Raw genomic sequence first — 22,339 nt, 5'->3', positions numbered from 1 at the left:
AGACGAAGCATGATGATAAAATGTTGTATATCCGAACTCAGTAGGGTCCTCATAAAAGACAAATTGAAAGATAAAACGTAACATTTCTCCTCCGTTTTCTATCCACAATGTTTTAGTAAGTAGTAACAGGGTGATCCGATAATTGAACTTCTTATTTCTTCAACACTCATTATCACGTTGCACACAAAATCGTATTAGATGACACATTGACGCTTTATTCACATGGTGTCTTAAGCGGACATTACACGAAGCAAATATTTGCTATTTTTCATACGAATTTTATTTGCACAAAATAAAATCCGTACCAAAAATAGCAAATATTTGCTTCGTCTAATACCTGCTTTAGCTGTCAGTGGATGTATGTGTTACTTTCGTAATCACGTGGTATCCGGAGAAATGAATCTCGAACATAAATGTTCATCGTTTCGAGCTGTTAAACGATTACACTATGTGAGCCTTCTGATTTACGTGTATTGCAGAAGTAAAGTCAAAAGATACGTGAAGACCGGAAATGCCAAAAAAATATATGAAGTGAAGCTTCGATTCCTTTTTCTTTTTGTCTTCTTGTCACCTTGAGTAATGTTTTTCTGTGCTTTCAACGGTATGCTTGTTGACGGTGTACAGTTGTTTACCTACAGAAAGTGTACAGTGCTGTCCGTCCTCTTTTTCAAATTCCCTCATTCTAACCACTACGCCACGCTGCCTGTTTGTTGCATCACTAGTAACAATACACTATAGTCGCTTACGCGGGGGAATCGTGCCGCATAAAAAGAAACCGTGTAAATTCAAGAATCCGCGTAAGAGAACCGCGTAAATTCCAGAATCCGCGTAAAAAAACCCGCGTAAATTCTGGAATTCGATTGAATAAATTACGGAATCCGCGTAAGAAAAAAAAACCTAAATTAATCCACCTAGCGGTCAGACTCAGCCTTTCTCATTCAAACTTATTATTTGAAAAAATAAATTAACATGAATGCATAAATCCATTAAAGGTATATTCACTCTTTGGGTTCTAAAATATTGATGTTGTTATTTAAGTATAAAATAAATTGTTGTTGTTATTTAAGTATAAAATAAAATTTGACACTAATTTTGTGGAAATCGGTTCAACCATCTCAGAGAAAAGCGAGTGAGTTTATGTAGTCTTCGGAATATGTTTCTTTTCATAGCTGGATTTCACATTTCTAAACATAACAGGCAAAGTAATAATCCGGTTGCAAAAAAAATCATAGGGTCTTGTAAGGCGTCAAGACCTTCCATATGACACTGATTTTATGAAAATCGGTCCAGCCATCTCTGAGAAACATTAGTGAGATTAAATAGTCTCCAGAACACGCTTCTTTCCATAACTTATGAACCACAAGTTCAATCTTCATAAAATTCAAAAGTTAAGGGTTTTTTAGGTAGCCCGTTCATTTGAAATTAGTTTTGTTCAAATCGGTTGTGTAGTTTCTGAGATATTGATGTTTCGTGATTTTTACATTTTGATACATAACCTTTAAACTAGAAATCCGACTACAATAAAATTCAATAGGGTCTTATGGGGCAACTAGACTTTTCATTTTCAATTAATTTTATTGAAATAGGTTCAGCCATCTCTGAGAAAATCGAGTGAGATTGGGAGAGCGTTAGACATACACATACACACACATACAGAAAATGCTCAGCTCGTCGAACTGAGTCGAGTGATATACGACATTCGGCCCTTTTAAGCACTTTTATTCCTTTAGTTTTTGCAGTGATTGCTATACCTTTCTAGGAGAAAGGCAAAAAGAAATGACTTTTAATATCGAACAATTTCATCACGAGCGATACCGGGAACGTTCAAATAGTACGATACCACATTTAAATTATTTTGAGCCCATATATATCGATCAAAGCAGGTATGGTTTTAAATAGTCTTTGAATTTCTTTTCGTTTCATTACTTTTGAACCACATATCAAGTTGTTATGAAATTTGTTATTTGTAAGTTTAAGAGATAACTCGTTCGTATGACACTTGTTATGTTAAATAAGTCGTGTAATCTTTGAGATAATAGACTTTCGTTGTTATTACAATTTAATACATAACGGTTGCTTAAGTTCGATTATAATCGAATGAAATGGGAACGTATAGAGCAGCCAAATTAGGAAATCACTTGTTCAATCATAATTCATCATTTAACCCTTAACTAGCCCGTTCATCTGATATCAATATTGTTCAAATCGGTTGTGTAGTTTCTGAGATAATGATGTTTCGTGATTTTCACATTTCGATACATTACAGACGAAGTTACAGTTCGATTACAGCTAAATTCGATAAGGTGTTATGAGGCAGACCTTTCATTTGACACTAATTTTGTGGAAATCGGTTCAGCCATCTCTGCGAAAAGTGAATGAGTTTAAGCAGTCTTGTGAAATTTTACTTTTCATAGCTGGATTTTACATTTTTAAACATAACAGGCAAAGTAAAAGTCCGATTGCAAAAAAAATCAATATGGTCTTATGGGGCAACTAGACCTTCCAATTGACACCGATTTTATGAAAATCGGTCCAGCCATCTCTGAGAAACATGAGTGAGATTAAACAGTCTCCAGAACACGTTTCTTTCCATAACTTCTGAACCACAAGTTCAATCTTCATAAAATTCAAAAGTTATGAGTTTTTAGGTAGCCCGTTCATTTGAAATTAATTTTGTTCAAATCGGTTGCGTAGTTTCTGAGATATTGTTGTTTCGTGATTTTTACATTTTGATACATAACCTTTAAACTAGAAATCCGATTACAATAAAATTCAATAGGGTCTTGTGGGGCAAATAGACCTTTTATTTGCAATTGATTTTATTGAAATCGGTCCAGCCATCTCTGAGAAAATCGAGTGAGATTGGGAGAGCGTTACACACACACATACACACACATATACGCACACACACACACACATACAGAAAATGCTCAGCTCGTCGAACTGAGTCGATTGATATACGAGATTCGACCCTCTGGAGCACTTTTATTCCTTTGGTTTTTGCAGTGATTGCTATACCTTTCTAGGAGAAAGGCAAAAATACCGCGTAAAAACACGCGTAAATTCTGGAATCCGCGTAAATTCCGGAATCCGCATAAAAAAGTCGCGTGAAAAAGATTTAAGACAATCATACGGGTTCAACGTAGAACTACGGTTTTCTTTTACCTACCACATAGGGGTGTAAATTGAAAATCTATTTACTGGAGGGGGCGAAATTTGTGCCTCTTACAATGCTTGTTTTCAAGTCAGTTTGTTTTAAACCGATTTCCTTCGCTCTTTTAGCAATCGATTGGAAAATTATGCACGCACCCACCCAAATGCAGTAAAATGCTGTTTGATTTTTCGAGCTATCGAACTATTGTACTATCGAAAATTGTCAATCCTTGTTAAGACGCCGAATTCAAACTCTAATTGGTCGCTTAATGTGACTACCTTTCAAAGAACGGTCGACAGAATATTATACCTTGTAAACCGGGAAGGTACGACTTGGCCTATTCATGAGCCTGGTTTTGCCTAAACCAGACATATTCGTTCTAGATACCGACTAGGGCAGTTCTTACTTTGCATCAGCTGCAGTGGTAGCGGAGAGCAACAGTAGTAGTTACAGCGGGTATCAGCAGCGATTGTGGCAGCGCTAGTTGTGGTAGGTGCATTGGCACTTCTCAGCGATTTGAGATATTGCTCAGTTTTAATAGGTTGATAGATATGGCATTTTTCACAACCACGATCACTGACATATATTTCGTACTCCAGCACGGCACAAAACGAAAAAATTGTCTTTCACTGCAAGTAGTGCCGTATTACCTAAAGTGTTGTATTATTCTCATAGATAGACTTCCAGCGTTAATTAAATGAAGAGTTTCTTGATTTTAGCGAGCAATAGTAGATTTAATGACCAATTAATGGAACACTCTTTACAACGCATTTGTTAATAGTGTACATAGCTCTACGTCGGTTATGCGGTCGTGTCTTGGATATGACTTCCTACTTTTCGCATCATACAGTTTACCGTCACTATTCCATGCAATTCGAATTTACAAGTTACAGACAAACTCAAAGAAAAGACAAAGTCCCATTCACCTCAAGCTGAGTTTTAACTCGCGGTAGTTCGAATACATCATTAGCTGCGTAATGGAAACTATGCGCGTTGGTGCTGGAGTACCTGTTGATCTGACGATATTAATGGAATATCTTGCTGCAAATGGCGGGTAACACTGCTAGAGATAATAATAAAACGAGAATCATCGCGCAGCTCATCTGCAGTTGGTAACCATGTTCTGTCATTAACAAATACTTTTGCTATAAAGCGCAGTAGGTCAAAGGCATTTCCATATCCACCAAGAAATTCTAATGAAAAATGTTAAGCCTTGTTTTAAATGTCAATTTCGACCGACCAGAGCTGAAAACTAAGCAAAATATCGTCCCATATGGGTATTTCCATCAATCAAGATAATGCCCAGAGACTGGAAATCAACTCCAGACGCCATTTTCAAGTTCCGAACGGTGACTTCCGGTTTCCGGAAAACAGCCTATAATGACCAAAGATTACAAAAAAAAGTATCTTCTAGTTATTTCTGATTTAATTGCAGTCAAACGGTAAGAAAAATTCTGAGCAGTGCATATTAATTTGTCAACTCGTGTGTACTAAATTTCTCAAATTTTTGAAAATATTAATTTTTTAATTTTCTAATTTTTTTTTTATTTTTCATTTGTTTTTTGTTTCAATATTTTTACTTAAGTATTTTTCTATTTCTCTTATTTTTAAATTTCAAAAAAAATTCAAACTTTTTTAATTTTTTTCTATTTTGTTCCCTTCCCATCAAGCGTTAAGTATTTTATTGAAGTTCTTTTACGACATATTAGCTCACGATAAGTCATATTTGAAATTAGTAAAAAAATGTTTTGCTACTATATATAATCGAGTCCAAAATTATATATAATCGAATCATATATAATCGAGTGTATATATATTCGAGTCTCTATATAATCGAATCCGACCTGTATTACTAAAAATCACCGCATCAGATCTAAAACCCAATCAAGTGTGTTCCCTAACCCAACCAAATGTTTTCCTTACATTAACATAAGACAGGGGTGGCATTGTGCAGCTCGATTCGAACGATTTTTGCTATTTTCGTGCACGTTACATACTGTTTGTTTTGCTTTAAGCTCAAATGGAGCTGTCATTGTCATTTGTCCTTCGGCTCATCTAACCCGCAAACTCGAAAAAATACGATAAACGGAACATAACGCCCACCATTTAATCATTTAATTTTGTTCGAGTTACTCGAGACGAAATGCGCAATGTCACCCCAGGCTCTCGTAATTCTACGTTAACCTGCGGTCGTATCTCATACACAACCTCTTCAAACTGATTATTTTATTTTGACAATGTATCAAATTACATTGGTAGAATTTTTTGTAGTAAACAGTGTAAAAAATTCTTTATAAAATCCTGCGAATCAAGTTATTCGTGTTGGACGCACCTTCTGCATGGCAGCCGTGTTTTGCAATTTAAGTTTAACAGTTTCTTCACCTTGAAAGTCTCGATGCGTATCAATGTAACAGTAAACCTTCAAGAGAAAAATTTGGATAAAAGTGTTTAAAATCATCATCATTATCTAGGAAATTGGGACAAAAGAACTTTTAGTCGGCCAAATATTCTAAAATATCTGTTTGCCTCCGTTTCTGTCCGACTCGACGGCGGCCATGATGACGTTTCAATCATCCAGAACCCGATGGTGAGGCAGAGTGAAGCCTCGAAACGCACCATAGCAGAAGCATCGACTTTTCGCCTAGTGTCATTAGCAGTTTTGGTTTGCCAGAGAGCGAAAAAAATCGCTCCTTCAGCGGTTGCAGCTTGTACCGCCTCCCTGCTGGCGCGACGGAAGCTTCAACCCATCCACCATTAATCACCTGTTTTGCTGCGTGAAAATAGGGATGCTTGCCGGAGAACAAAAGCTAACTTCTTGGGTTATTGATGAGCTGGAAAGTTCACATCCTCCGGCTCTTCCTATGACCTGCTTTCACTTAGTTCTCCGCTTGCCTCTTAGATCAATCACTCGCCGTTCTTACTCCCTGGAACCAATAAGACGCACACACGTACACTCGTACAGCACACACTCGATTTTGCTTGAGCTATGGAAATTGAAGTTTGTTCCGAGTGAACTGGCAGAGATGAATCGTCACTGACGTTGTTTATTCAGGCAGCCCAGCATGGGGTGTGTTCTCTTTTTCCGTTTGGACAAAACCGGGTCCAACCGGCTTCGTAAACTTGATTGGAACTCTACTACAAGTGCATGTAGCCGAATGGAAAGAAGGACAGCAGGCGAGATCCCTTGCAGGTGATTAAAAATAGATTATCTCTCCTCGCACACACAGAGCGGAGACATTAATCTTCATTTTTGCGCGTGTATTTTCGATGGGTTGCTCATTATAAAACTTATCTAACACGACGAAAGTCACAGCTCGTGGAAGGTTACGAAAATTCTAGCCCACCACGAGTACTTTGTAACAGTGTATGAACGTTTGTGGACATAAGATCAGTGAGGTTAAGTTCAAAAAGACCAGAGCATATGAGGGCAAAAATTCAGAAATTATAGTAACTTAAATAATGCACAGCAATTTTCTAGCTGGTTTAACTTGAATATATTAGCACCGAATTTCCTGCTGCTTCTAGTCGGAATCTGACGGCTAAAACGATGCCAGGCGCTTAAACAAAACATAGAAACGCTAACGAAAGCCGAAGAAGAAGTGGTACCTGTAACAGATATCAACGGGCGTCGTGATTAAAATCGAAAGTTGATGGAGCGACACGGAACAAAAACAAGTCTTGGTGGAATTTTATGTTCCGCGGATTATTTCGTTGTCGATTTATTCGCTGCTTTGCCGTTCGAGAAAGTTTCTACCTTTGAATGTCTATTTTAAAACGAGGAATGCTGAATGAATCCATTTTTTATGCAATTGTGTCATGAAAAATTGATCCGGTATTCGGGTAATATTGATCGGGAGTTTTGATTTCGAAATTTAGTTCAGCTAAATATGTTTGAATACGTTTGCACTCATTTTGGAAACTGTCTTTGCAACCATTACCTAATTTCCTTTGTTTTTGTATGATAAAAAGCATTGGCTACGATGAAATTTGTTCGCATATAATTGCGCTTCAACTGCAATCTCAGCTTTCATTTTATTGCCACCAAGCTCAAACTGTTTGTTCATTTTATAGAACCCTTGAAAACTTTGCAAGTCTAATGCGACTATAATATTCACCAAAACATGACCAATGGCACAATAAACACAATCACACAACGCTTTCGCGATGACATTATCTTGATCTTTCACAAAAAGAGAAAAGGAGGAAAAGAAAGAATCTTTCAACTCTGCAAATGTAATGAAATAACCAGCCATCAAATTTGCAATTATCATTAAACAGTTATGGCGTTAGTTCGCGGTCAGTTACACTGACCAGCGCAAGGCAGCTCCGTTCGATTGGAGTGTCATGCAGATTGTTCTTCAGTGCTATTAAAAAGGGTATAGATCGTAATAAATTATCTTTATCCATTTTTACTTTATTTTCTTTAAATGTTGTTGCTACACGATGACCAATCAGCATTCGGCATACGTGTACAGCTGGGATGGCAATATAGAAGCTGGCAAAGTTACAAATCCGTTAAAAATATAATAAATATTTAAATATCTACATTGTAACCTCTGTTATCAGTGTCATTATACATGATGAGCTTTTGTAGAAAAAATAATATGATACAATGGCAACCAATTAACAAAGCGCAAACAATCTCATTGAAAGTTGTTTAAAGGCACAATCAGACAAACAACACTCGCATATGGGTACAAGATTTTATTCATACATTTTCCGACAGCAAGGTGGAACATTTCTGTGTTTGTAGAATTACGAAATGCATGTCGAAAACACCTGTTAAACTTTGCTTTATCTGTTGAATAGCGAACATCATTTCATTTTATCATAACCCGAGCCGGCTTTCGCGTTTTCGAACAAGAGTTAATATCTGACTTGGACATGACTCATGACTTCACGGTTCGAAAAGTACCAATCATCAGATAGTCGTTTTTTTTTTCTCTCTCCCTTATTCAAATAATTTCACTCCCTCGACGCTTTCCATCAAATCTACGCAACAACACAACCCCACAGAAAGATAATTTCCTACTGTGGTAAAAAGCCCGTAAATTGCTTACCGCGCGCATGCTAATAGTGTTAATTGTCCGGGTCCGACTGGCCACAAGCCACAAACCATTTCGTGCCTTAACTTATTCTCGGAGCGGCTGAGTTGGCTTCGGTCGGGATGGGTTGGGGTCCTCGTACAAGCGGTCGATTTTTAATGAACTTCTTTCTTCGTTCAATTTCGTTTCAGGCCAATAGCAGCATATTCGTACAATCACAGACAGATTTTATCAATGGAACCACAGCGGTTGCCAAAAAGACGGAAACCTGCATCGGCAGGTGGGAGCACGGTACACTAGAGCCGCTGCAGATCCAAGTGAGTAATTGGGGAGGATTCCCTGTCTAGTAATAGTAATAGTAATAGCATGCACCTATCCGCCAAGCTCCGAGCAGTTGTGCTGCGTGCAGATGAAGTGGATGATATACAGAAATAAATTTCTGATTCTATAACTTAATAGCGAAACGGAAAACCTGAACTGGGCCACGTTCCCCGACGGGCCACGTCAGTTCATGCTGTCAAAATTCCTTTATCGAACAAAATTACTTTTTATTTCCTCTTGTGTTGGATCCAACTCCACCCGATTGGTCTAATCCGTTATGATGTAGCGCGTTTTAATGATGACGATGAGGTATAATTATTCGATTAAACGGTGACAGGCGCATCACAATTTCACCTCGGAACACTCATGCCAAGAGAGATCGAGAAAGCAATATAAGAAACGCTCCGCTGAGCGAGATGCATTTTTCATTTCACGCTCCTTCCATATGGTACATCTTTCACCCCAAGTAGATTTTTTTTCACTCACTTCTTTCTCTGCTCCATTGTACCTTTCTTCTCGACACTCTTCCCCGCCGTGTAATAATGTGTATACGATAACTTTCTTATCATTATTGTGTTGTTTCCACTCAGGTACCTCCAGTACCATCCGTAGCAAATTTAACTGTAAAGACCGAAAATATTAGTTCCGGCAGTCAGATAACTTACCATAGCAATAATCTTAATAATCGTAACAATGCTAGCAATAAATCAGACGGATTAGATCAGCGTCACCATTATCAACATCACAACGTTCAACAATTACAACAACAACATCAACTACATCCCAACAACTACCACCCAAGACTAGCTCAATCCTTTATAACCGGTACTTCTGCTCGCACTACGTTTCTGCGGCTGTCGGAACACCGTCCTCGCTATCCGATCGACAACGACAACCGAAACGGCAACAACCACCACCACAACAACAACAACAACAGCAGCAACCAGCAAGAAGACGCAACTACGCTTGATCTGGTGCTGACGCCAACGACGACTACAAACACGGTGACCACTGCAACAGTAGCTCCGTCCTGTCTGTCATCACCATCGTTTGCTCTGAGCACCATTAATCAGCCCTTGGCCGGTCGAGAAGCAACGGTCGGCCAACAGCGTTCATCTGACTGCAGCGTTATTGTAGCGCCTCGTAGCAATCGTCAGTATCAACTCCAACGCGAGCATCAACAAAAGTACTCCTCGATATCGACATCCAGTAGCACCGGCTGTAGTAAAAGTACTAGTTACAGTAGCAGCTGGGGACCATCCAACTCGGTGACAATCGAGGCGTCCAATCAACCCAGAAACCTTAACAGTACGGCGGCATGTCCTGTCGTTCACGTAAGTGATCATCACATCAAATTGTCCTAGTACTGCGGTGTTTCGTTCTGAAAGCGAGGATCTTGCATCCGTTCTAGTAGAGCACCGTACTCGCAACCGATGCATGGCCTCGTTCTAGTTGTTTTGTTCCTGCTTTTTTTCTTCTCTATGATATAGTGAATTGTAAATTAAACAAAGAATGTATCATACGCACAGACACACTAACAAAAAGAAGCACATGAATGAACCGAGCTCGACCTTTAAATACCTTCTTACACTTAATGTCAGAAACCATCAAAGCCGTCGGCTCTAATGCAAATGTCGCACGGCGACTTTACTTCTGCTTTATCGGTGCGATGAAATTACGTTCTTTTTTGCGTTAACCGATCGGTCGGCGGCGCCGCCACCACCATGATCGACCATTTGAATTCGCCCTACAGAAGAAAGAGGAATGTGTGTGACACTTGAATTGGACCCGCCACCGGCTGGTCTTCCGCTCGCTCCCTTGGCTGTCAAATTACAATCGGAAACCATTTCGGCGGGGAGGACCGCGGAAATTGGATTTAATTGTTCGCGCTATTGTTTCGGTTCGTTCGCGCGTTCGGTCGACTTTCTTGCGGCGGGCGGCGGCGGCTTTCAAGTGTTTCGCTTTTGTTTTTGAACCTTAAGACTTACTTATATGTTACTTGGTTTGATTAGTTGTATACATACATATAGTCGTTAAGTTCATTAGTCACTAGTCGTTGTGTTAAGTTTACGTTATCTATTGCGAGGAAGAAAGCCGGATGGTTATGTAATGCACCCAAGGTTGCCTGGGAAAAGCGCTGGAAGTATGGCACTTTGTTGCACTTTGGAATGGATGTTGTTCTTATATGTTACTCATTTTGACCGGTTTCTCGTTAGTTTACTTATTGCTTTCTGTGCAAGTTTTTATCCTATACCTAGAAACGAAGAGTCTATTAGAAAGTTTATAACGTTTTGTTTCGTGAAACCAGGATTTTTTCTCCTATAACAGTATTGTTTTCAAGACACAGGCAGATAAAAAAACGTTTTTTATGGATTTTATTCGAGTCATTTATCAGTTATAGTTCGAGACTAATCTTAAAAAATTTAACTCTTTTAAGCCACACAAAATAAAATCGCATACCGACAACAGAAACTTACCATCTAATTGTACAAAGGACAAGCTTTTCTTTGATAAAAAAAAACAACCTAATCCCAATTCAGCGATAGTGATTTTCATGTCACTTTAGTTAGAGTAAAATGTCCTTCCTTCTAAACAAGCACAAAACCATCATAAATCTCTCGCAATACTTCTGCTGGCACCAATTATTTTTACATTTCATTTGCCGTTGACAATTCTAAAATTGATTGATTTCTCTCTATAAAACTTGGGTGGAATCGAAAACTTGAAGTTTTTTTCAATTCATTCATGCAGGTTTGCTGGATTCTTTGAAACTTTAAAGTAAAATTGGTATTTTTAAATTCTATCATTTAACAATTTAAATATAAAGAGTAAATACCTTGAAAAGAAAATTATATTGTATTAATAGGCTTAATCTTTTTTGAGGAAACTACTCAAAAATGACAAATTTTCATTTATTTTGAACTTCACAATAGTTCAAAATCTGATTTTTTGTTCAAAAAGAATATATTCTTTATGTATGTTATTCTCATTTCGTTCTACTCATTTTTTTCTACCCATCCCAAGTTAATGTCTTGATAATGAAGATGAATCTGTCACTTATAGGCAGGTTTCCGAACAAAAATATTATCGTTTTTAAAAATTTTCTAAGGATTTTTTTCGAAAAAAGATAGTATCCTAAAAAACTGATATTTTTTAAAAAAATAGTACAGGTCGGACTCGATTATCCGGAATTTTGGACTCGATTATCCGGAATTTTATTTTTTTTGGTGTTCGTTTTCAATTTTTATTCCGAAATTTTGCCTTTACCATCCTTTCTGGCATATTTGTAACCAGTTAAGTCACTTCCGTTCCGGCATGTTTGAGAAAAGTTCGAATTGAGTGAAATAATCAATGTCCAATTTATTTTTTTTGCTTCTTAATATTTTACCCCCTTTCGCCTCAGAAGTAACTCCTGGTTACGCCACTGCATCATACAAGTAAAATAAAGAGAAGAAATATTTATTTTATGTTCGTTAATCGCAAAATTTCAGTATTTTTTGTGTGATTCGATTATCCGGAAAACTCGATTATCCGGAATGAAAAAAAATTTGATGTTCCGGATAATCGAGTCCGACCTGTATAATGTTATTAAGAAATAATAAAATAATATAAGAACCTTTCCATAAAACATGTTAAACGAAAACGTTTTTGATGTTTTTACTCCTTTTATTTTCTAAGGTATTTTCCTTTTATGAAAGTTACAAATTACAATAATCCTAAAAATATTTGTTCACTTTCAAATGGTTGTACTATGTTCGTGGGTTGCACTACAGCATCACATGACAGATTTATAGAAGTAGTTTAATCGACATCAAATCGACTCTGGTTTCAGATTAAAAGTTTTTTATTGTAAATTACATACATTATGCAAAACAGTGGCGTAGCCCAGGGGGATGGTTGAACCCCCACCCTCCCTCCTATAGAGCATTTTATCTTATTTTTTAATGTCAGGATTTTGCATTCATTTAACAGTAGGGTAGAACTGTTTCGTCTCCGTGCACCAACCGAACCAAATGTCTTAGCAATGCATGAAATTACGAAAACTGATAAATTTAAAAAAGAAATCAGAAAAATCGCACTCGACGATACGTCCATTTCTACGACATTTGGCATAAACGACTTTTTTGACCAAAAATGTTTTTTATTGGCCAAAAGATTAAAACTTTAACCGCTTTAAAGCACGACTTCCAGAAGTTCGATTGTCAAGGCTAGGTTAATATTTCAGACCTTTGCCAGTGACTTCTAATACAGAAATCTCCATACGTGCGTATGAAATAAAGACTGCCCGGATCCAAGAATGTTGCTAAATTGATATAAAATCAATAAGATATGAACAAATTCTACTGAAAGCACGGAGAGGAACATTTTTCTTTTCCAAATTTTTCGCTTGTCCTTTTAAAGCTTTTTATTATTTTTTTTTTTTTTGAAAATTTTATCGTTATTCTTTTTTTTTTTGTCAAGCGGTCGTTGTTGTTTCTCCCGTGGAAAACAAGGTGTCTAGTATCAGCACTTTATTCTGGCGAAGCAATGTCGGGAAAATATACTGTTTATGACTATGCAATAAAAACTCGCATCAAATGTCTGTATGTGAGATCGGAGTTTGTGACTGTACCTCTGGGAAAGAGGCGGCTGCACGATTGAGTTGGAATTTTACACGGGGACTTTTTTCGAAAAGACAAAATTTTTCAGACCATCGAAACGAAATTCCAAAAGTTGATTTGAATGTTGTTTTCGAATTGATAGGGTAACCGCTCCTATATTCATCTCAGTACCTATATTCATCTAATCACGCTTTTTTGATCAATTTATCATCAAATTTTACCATATTTTCAACGTAAAACTTTTATCCACTTGAGAAAATCGAGAAGCAAATAGATTTACTTTCAAAAATTTGTAGAAATTGAACGGTAAATTGGACGGTAAGATCACAAATGAGCAAAAACTAGCAGACGAAACCTGCATTGGATGAAATATTAACATAACCATTCTACGGAATTGATTGCCAGATGGCAGACATGCAATTAAAAAAAGACATGTTTTTTAAAAAATTCTCGGCAAAAACTTCAACTGAGTAGACGCTATTTTTCTGTTTTCTATGATGTTTTGGGTGTTTTTTTATATATAATCGAATCAGAGGAAAAAAATGTTTAATATTTATTTTAAAGTCAAGAAAACACATTTCTTGCAAAAAAAATATCTTTTAGTTATTTCTGTGTAATTGCAGTCAATTGTAAAGAAAAAAATATTGGAAAAAGAATATATAAGTATATGTAGATTTGTCAAATGTAAATGTTGCTCAAATTTTGAAAAATTTTTTATTTTTTTTATTTTTTATTTTTTTTATTTTGAAAGTTTTTTTTATTCAGGTATTTTTGCTTGAGTATTTTTAGTTTTAAATTTTTTCAAACAATTTTCTAAATTAATTTTTTTAAATTTTTTTCTATTTTTTCCCCTTTTGTCAAGCATTACGTATTTTGTAGATATTATCTTACGATATATTAGCTCCAGATAAATCATATTTGAAATTCAATAAAAAAATTTACAAAACTCTAAAATTATATATATAATCGAATCACATATAATCGAGTCAATATATAATGGAGTCTCTATATAATCGAGTCCAACCTGTAATATTATCTACAACTTTGCTGAAGACACTTTTCCCTTAATGCTAGAACTAGATAACTCGAAAATTTATGTTTCGAGAAAAACGAGTTTGGTGATGACGATTCAAATGCCATTTTTAATGGTTCAGATTTTAACGCATCCATATCATTCCAGGCAATGAAAAAAAATTTACTTTAAGATATCTAGTTTTTCAATTGATAAATAACAAATATATGCTGACAACTATTGCCTTCTAAAAGTTACAGTCGTCTAGATAGTCTGTTTTGAAAGCGTATATCTTCAAAACAAGAGAAGTTACAAGAAAAGTGTCTTCAACAATTTTTTTTGTTACAACATTATCTACAACTTTGCTGAAGACACCATTTGTCTAAATGTCCGAATTTGCCGAAATGTTCGAGCTAAAACTTGTTGTCGTTTTTTGAGATTTTCTATGTACTAAATATTCTTTGAAGATGGTATGTCAATTAAAACCAGCAGTTGAAGCGGAAATGAAAAGAGTTCACAATTTTCAACTTTCGTACCACTGTGCACAAGTATTGAAGCAAACTTTTCGAACGATGCAAACGAAAATCTCAAAACAAATCATGAGAAATATATTTGTCGACGCAAATGGGTTGATACAGAAATTTGTTAGAAATATTGCACAAAAACTATTTTCAGCATGATTTTGCAGAGCTACACTGGATTTTCTTTTAACGCGGTTTAAAAAATTAGATTAGATTTACTTATACTAAACTTATTTGATACCTCGTACAAATAAACTTCAAAATCGCGTAAAAAAATCCGCATTATTATGAAAAATAATCCGCGCGTTTGAAAAACGCATAAAAATAACCCGGCTGAAAAAAAAAATCCAGTGTATGCGTACATTAGGTAGCATTGGAGTTTTGTTTAAAATTAACTAACTAAAACTCATTAAACTGTGAAGTATGGCATTTTTTATGATTTAAAAAATGGTAAATACTGAAAGAGGTTTTTCGAAATTTCCGGAATAAATTTTCCACCAAAAGCTACAGTAAATCTTCTAATTTTCATATTAAAAAAAATATGGTACTTATACGCAGAGAACAGCATCTGAGCGAATTTTCCTTTTATAATTTTCATTTAAATCTAATTAAAAGTTTGTAGGTTTATTTTTTCTAAAATACATCTCATCGTCAACGATTTTGTCTTTGACGTTATAGTGATCAGAAATGCTCTATTCTCAATGCTTCGTACTCTTCATTTTCTATTCGATAAAAGTATTGCATTTTACTTCGCATGCTTAAAGGCAAACCGGCTTATTTGTTTGATTGGTGTGGTGTTTTCGGCAAAGTTGTCGCTCAGAAAAAAAATAACCGTGGAAAAAATTTAGCAAAAAAATTGAGAAAAAAAATTGAGAAAAAAAATTGAAAAAAAAAACAAAAATCAACCCAAAAAGCTAATTTTTTTTATTTTTTTCTGAGAACCACAAAAATAGCTAATGAGAAAAAGAAACAAAATAGAAATAAAAAAAAAGAAACCAAAATTAAAACCAGAAAATTTTGTTTGTTTGCTATAATGTCTTCAAAAAAGTTGTAGACAGTAGTTTTGTCATTCCAGAAAAAAACATACACTGTGAGACGAAAAAAAAAAGAAAACACAAAAATATAATCATAAACTAAATATCTCAAAAAACTCCCTTTTTAGGAATCTGATTTGTTACTATGATAGTTACACTCTGTAAGCTAGCCCATATAGAGTATCGAACGTCTTCGTCAGTGATTTTCTTCGGCAGGTTTTTGTATAAGATTGCTGCAGAAAACCTGCCGAGGAAAACCACTGATGAAGACGTTCGATACCCTAGTTAATTGAACTTCGAAAAATGGAAAAAAAGGAAATAAAACAATATTTGGCAAAATGAACAATTTTATTTCAAATTTCATTTACAGTGTATATTTCTTTAAAAGGTCTACATCTTTTCTACAACTTCGTCGATGACAATATACCGATCAAACAAATTGTGTAGATGCTAGAAATATTTTTTATCATTAATAGATGGCGTAGGAACTAATCCCAAAATTTAAAATCTCGGGTTTTGTGCTAATATAAATCAAACTTCGGGACTATTTGGATTTGGAACTTTAAAAAAAACAAGTTGAAATTAATAATAAAACCATTTCTTCTATCTGATTCAAAATGATTGGTTGGATTTATATGTTCAATGTTTTATTATTTTTGTCATTCCAGTTTTTTTTTTAATTTTTTCGCAGAATATATACATCTATATATATAGGTATATATATATATATATATATATATATATATATATATATATATATATATATATATATATATATATATATATATATATATATATATATATATATATATATATATATATATTTTTTTTTTTTTTTTTTTTTTGGGAATATTACTATCTACAGCTTTGCTGAAGACACTTTTCTTCCAACATCGAACTAACATCATTGTTTAGATAACAATGTGCAGTTTTTGTAAAACAAATTAAATCTTTAAAAAGTGAGTTTATATTTTTTTTTTAATTTTTTCAAGACAAATATTTTTACGGTGTTTAATGCGGGGTTTTTCTTGAAAGAAAAAATACTATCTACAACTTTGCTGAAGACATCCCGTACGCAAAAACATCATATCAAGAAGACAGACATCTCTGGATCGATCCCATACAAATGACAAGCGTCAAATCAAACAGCGCACTCCATCTATTAAAGGTGGAAGTTTGCTATGAAAGTGCTGGTAATTACATCGCTGCGAAGACAGAGTGTGCGTATGTGGTCCAGCTTGTGGGTTCGGCTTGTATTCGCTTCGCCAGCACACAGCATGCGTCAGTTCTACTTTTACTCAAAAGACTGCGCTGCCAAAACTGTCGCTCAATCTCAGGCAGAGTTCCCAGTCTTCTTGATATGAGATGTTTTTGACGTAAATCAAATAAATTATTTTAGCTCAGACAAAATAAATGTTTTATTTGAAATATTTTAATTATTTTTTTCATTTCTTCATGATTAGACAGCTATCAATATTTAGTTAGCCCTTTGTAGTTTCTCTCAAAAAATAGATTTTGAAAACATAAACACATTATTATCTACTAGTTTACCGAAGATTCCACACCAATCAAACAAACCGTTGTGGTTTATAAACTATTAAGTTACCTAATAAGATAATAAAAATTTTCAAAACCATTTTCACATAACCGTTTTTCAAGATTTAGTCGTAATTCTAATTTGAAATTGCTCTACTGCACTCGCATCACTACATACAATTTTTCTACTTTACCTTATTCTTTACCTTATTGATAGAGACAGTGGTAAATCGCGGCAAAAAAGTTGAAATTTCGCGGGTGGCAAAATCGAAAATATTCAAAATTCGCGGTAATTTCGCGGCAACTATTTTTACACAAAACCGTACGATTCATGATTTTTTTGCATCACTGACTATAAGTACATACTGTGTCAAATTGTGTTCAGTTATATTTTGGTGTCGATATGCACGTACTTTTGGCTCACGCTGCGTTTCGTATTTACCGAGTTTCCAGGAATTGATAAATATTATTTGCCAACCGGAAAAAGCTCAAGAAGACGTCCGCGATCCAAATACCTACAAAAATTATAATACCGTACCGATCTCACTGTCAGGTATTTTGAAATTGCTTATTAGTAGATCATTTAACAACTTCGATTTTGGCTGCACACTCTGGAATTCTATCAATCGCCAAAATATTTGCTCGAAGAGGATCTAGCAACCGAAGACAGTTCCAGGTTGACAAAATCGCGTTGTAAGAGAGTAGAAGTACTGCTTCATTTTATTGGTTGCGTAGGAAAAGTTGCCCTCGAGGTGCCCATTTTTTTTCAGCTTTGTCCGTGTCGCTGGTTTTCAGAAAATTCGCAGGTTTCGAATCTAAATGCTTCAAGATTGACATAGAATCCTGTTTTTTTTTCATTACTTTCGCGGCATTTCGCGGGTTTTTGTAAATTTCGCGGCCGACGCAGGATTTCGCGGAATTCGCGGCTTCCGCGAAATCCCGATTTACCACTGTCCCTACTAATTGATCTATCTCGGAGAAATGAAATGATTCTTCACAAGTTTTAGAGGCATTGTAACAATGCTGTGAGAAGTTGGTTCATATTCCAGTAAATACACTTTCAAAATATCTCTGTTTAGTTGGCCAGGGTAAAGTTGTCGTCAGCCTTGTATGAACAAAAAAGTTATCCTCTTTTCATTCACAAAAAACGCAAACAATAACATTTAATCATTATGACAAATTAAATTGCGTTTATGATCAGTATCATGAAATTTTTCGTACTAATATCTTCACCGCCCTTTACTCACTCCTCATCGCTCCATTAGCAGTGCAGCCAATTAACGTGACGCTCCAAAAACACAATAGACAATAAACGCTACGTGACAGAATTCTTACGCTATCGTAGCAATTTATGTTTAATGAATCAAGTTGTAGGCAACTCGAGGTCATCTCAGTTCACTAAAACGATAACAAAGGTGGTAACTAATATAAAATTCCATCACAATACGATAGTCCAATTGTCATAAATCAGTTTTGATTTATATGTGTTTCTTTTTTTGTTATAAATATCATTCTTGCGAAGCTTAAGCTGCAACCAGCATTTTGGTCCATCAGTTAAGTTTTGCTTCAAATCCTGTAAAATCATGTAACGGAATAAACTATTCCTGGAATGCGCGAAGTTTTCACCCTCTCGCACTCTAAACATTACCTAGAGCATGACTCGATCTTTCACTCCGGCTGGAAATGTGTCAGTTCGAATGTAATTGCACGTAATTACACCATGACAGGTCTTCGTTTTTTTTTCGTTTGTAGAATTGCACAGAAAAATCTCTGCTGGGTAGCGAAAAAAAAAGAGCAGCAGAAACGCCCGTGAATGGTAAAGTGTTCAACTATTATCCATACCGCTGCCCAACGGTCGAAAACGGTTGTCGTCTTCGGGTTGGCGTGTTGACTTGTAAATTGTACCCATAACCCGCTCTTTGTCCACCTCATCATTACGTTTAATTACCGTCATTGGCATCGCGGATTGCATTCAACGGCACACCGGCTTCTGCTCCTGCATTTTTGTTGTTGTTGTTCTTGTTACTTCTAGTTGCATTTTTACCTTTTGCACTCGCAACTGTGCCTTTTAATTTCTTTGTTTCCAGCTGGAAAGCGCAACTGTTGAGCAGGTTCATTTACTGTATAATAATACAATCTACCTTCGTTTGCAAGTACCCCGTACAACGACCGTAGGGAAAAGGTACCTCTAGCTCTGCCACACCGAAAAAAATAATATACACAGTGCAAACGACACTCACTCACACACGTTCACAACAGTGGCCATTGTCTCGCAATGCGGCGCGCATCGTCCCATCTGCTTCTACTACTGCAACTTATGCTCGAAGAGATTCTTCGGCTTCGGGAGAAAGAAACAAAAAACAAAATAAGCATAACCCATCCGAATGCCGTTGTTGGTCCTATCGTCAAGCAGGGCCTTTGCAGCGCTGCAACTGCACACGCGATAATAATAATGATGATCAACATTACTATTCACGTAAAAGTGCATTGTTTTCAATTTTTACAGCTCGTGCGGCAAGCGATTCGTTCTTCTAGTACCGCGGGCGCGAATGTACTAGCCGCGGATTCCAGCAGCGCTGGAGGGATTTCACGCAAACTCGTCTATGGAGCTGGCGAAAACCCTCTCAGATTTCAAGGAAACTTTCGTGATTTAGGCTTTTTCCCAACTTTTTCTCGATATTTTCAACTCAAAAGTTAAAGAATCAAAAAAATTGACGCTTTAGCGGTGAAGATTCTTCAGTAATAAAATGGTATTTGTATACTCCAAAGCATCATCATTGAAAGCGCTCTCGCTTTCGCTAGTTCACTGTTAAAATAATATGCAAATCATTATGTCACAAGCTTGGGGAGCATTTCACCCTAAAAATTTTAACTATCGATCAAGATGTGTGTTCGGAATCCGTTAGGCAAAGTGTAGTCCTACGTCAAAAACATCTATATTATTTTAAAACTTCAAGTGTACCGAGCTCACGAAGCTCCACTGCAATCTGAGAGAGTGCTACCAGTGGCTAGATGAAATGGCGTAAAATTTCTCAGTAGCAATATCTGCTACTGCTGCCGCTGCTTTGCTGTACGTCGGGATTCACTGGAAAAATGACATTGCGGATGACGGCGACGACGACGTCTACGGCAATCTACTGCAGCAGCATGTATGATAATTGCATTTAACGAGCAAAAAGTTTCAACTTTTAAGTGAAATTCGGACAGCTCCGTAGAACGTTCGTCTGTTTTTTTTTTGCGGCCGGTGCGTGGTTATCTGCAATTCACGTTGATTAATTATTTATAAGTCTTTTTCTTCATGTTGCTTCATCAAGGTGTGTCAGTTAGTGGAATTTCTGGTGGTCGTAAAATGTCGGGTTCATTAGCCTAAACGTTTGAGTTAAAATTTAATAGATTTCTTTTTTATGGTCCAGCCAAACAGATGAATTCGCTGCGCTGCAGCATCAGACGAGACGATGGCCTCCTTGTCTAATCATTCGTCATTTCTGCTTTAGTTCGCTGTTCGACCTTGTGGCTAGTACATGTTGAAAGTAAATACATCCGGCCTATTTTTATCCGTATCCACAGATTAAACGTGAACCGTGCCAAGTGTCCGAGGTAACCACATCGAACAACTTCGAAGCCAGCACAACGGCACTGACTGCCGTTGTGAAGATTGAAGCCCAATCTCCGAAGGCCGTGGCCTGTTCGTCCAGTTGCGGAACCGCCGGGAGCACGATGGACCATATCGGAATCACCAGTACGCAGAACAATGCGGCCACGATTCCGGTCGGCATTGCCGTCGCTCGCCAGCGGTTACAAGAGTCCACGACTGCTCCCACATCGCAGCTCCATCAAACCAAAGATCTGAACCGGTTCGGTATAGGAATTGCTGCCACCGCAGCAGCGGCTACCGGATCCACTGCTGATTTAGGTAATTTTCGTTAATTTATTTTATGCTCGCTTTTATTTATTCTCGATTACCAGGAATCGACCTGTTTTCCTCGTATGTAGCGCTCTCTTCAATTTTCTTTACGACCAGTGTAGGCCATCTCTTTTCCGCTTATTAAGCATTGCCACGTTTATCTTAATATGATTTCATTCCCCTGAAATATCCCGTCGAGAGAGCACGTTTCCAACCCGATCCAAACCCCCCTTCCTCTCCCCCCTCTGACGCTGCATTAATTTATTCAACTTGTTTATGCATAATTATCACATATATTTTTTTCTTCTCTCTTTTCGAACCATTTTCCATTCACGTGCATACCACACGATTCATCAACAAACGTCCGTGCGCACGCGGGGCAACATCGCCGCCACCACCACCGTCACCGGCACCTAATTCCACAACACATATTGCCATTTGTTCGACACTCGCACATTACTTCTTCATCTCCACCAACCACGCCGGTCTCCATCGTAACCGCTGCCGGCACCGCGCCGCCATCAACGTGTTTCGTCTCTTTTCCAAATACTGCAGGCTGCAGCACGCCGAGTCTGAGTCAGAACATGTTTTTCGCAGGCACCAACTCCACCATGATACCCCTCGCGTCGGAGGCCGTTACGATGGGCGTGACCAACGCGGCCGCTGCCGCAGCCGCCGCCGTCCAGAATGCCGTTAGAACACCGCCCGCCCTGTGGCAGTATCCTGGTAAGTCCCCATTTTTGTTTTGCTACTCCTGTTTCTTCACGCTCGAATTTGGCCTCCCCTCTGCGAGGAATATCCCAAGTCACGCCCTCGCTGGAGTTGAAACACAAAACCGCATTGGGACGTGCCCACATACTCTGGAACTTCTTATTCTTCGCCACGTTGCATTCGGGGAGCTTTTTCGTGTCATTCTACACTTTTGTATGTGTGTCTTTTTTGCGGCTTCGATCGAAACCCGAAACACCGCCGCTCTTGTGTGCGGCAGGCAGGTTGTTTACTGCGGCAATTAAAACCAAGAAACGTTCAAAGAATCTTATGAATATGTAAATTGAAGAGATAGGCTATTGAAGGAAGGGTGCTTCAGCTGGCAATGTGCGCACAGCAGCCCGGGCTCCGGGGGGAGCAATATTTCACGGTCGTTCATTTGTCCTAGATCTGCGGGCACGCCACGTCACGACACAACTGCAAACCGCGACTGTCGCAGCCTC

General features: G+C 37.2%; 1 protein-coding gene across 16 annotated transcripts in view; it reads left to right on the top strand.

Annotated features, from left to right (window-relative positions):
* The window catches only part of LOC129732265 (protein winged eye), a 674,761-nt gene that overhangs the window by 615,296 nt on the left and 37,126 nt on the right, over positions 1 to 22,339 (top strand). For 13 of the 16 annotated variants that reach the window (XM_055692969.1, XM_055692970.1, XM_055692967.1 and 10 more), the window contains 4 exons: positions 8,391 to 8,516; positions 9,111 to 9,854; positions 20,792 to 21,137; positions 21,684 to 21,854. In XM_055692969.1, coding sequence (XP_055548944.1) covers positions 8,391 to 8,516; positions 9,111 to 9,854; positions 20,792 to 21,137; positions 21,684 to 21,854 — 1,387 coding nt within the window. The remainder of the gene's footprint in view (positions 1 to 8,390; positions 8,517 to 9,110; positions 9,855 to 20,791; positions 21,138 to 21,683; positions 21,855 to 22,339) is intronic. The other 3 variants (XM_055692972.1, XM_055692981.1, XM_055692983.1) reach the window with 2 other exon arrangements.

Source organism: Wyeomyia smithii, chromosome 3, assembly GCF_029784165.1.
Source record: "Wyeomyia smithii strain HCP4-BCI-WySm-NY-G18 chromosome 3, ASM2978416v1, whole genome shotgun sequence".
Taxonomy (NCBI): Eukaryota; Metazoa; Arthropoda; class Insecta; order Diptera; family Culicidae; genus Wyeomyia; species Wyeomyia smithii.
The sequence above is the reverse complement of the archived record's forward strand: the minus strand, read 5'-3'. Positions and strand labels throughout refer to the sequence as shown.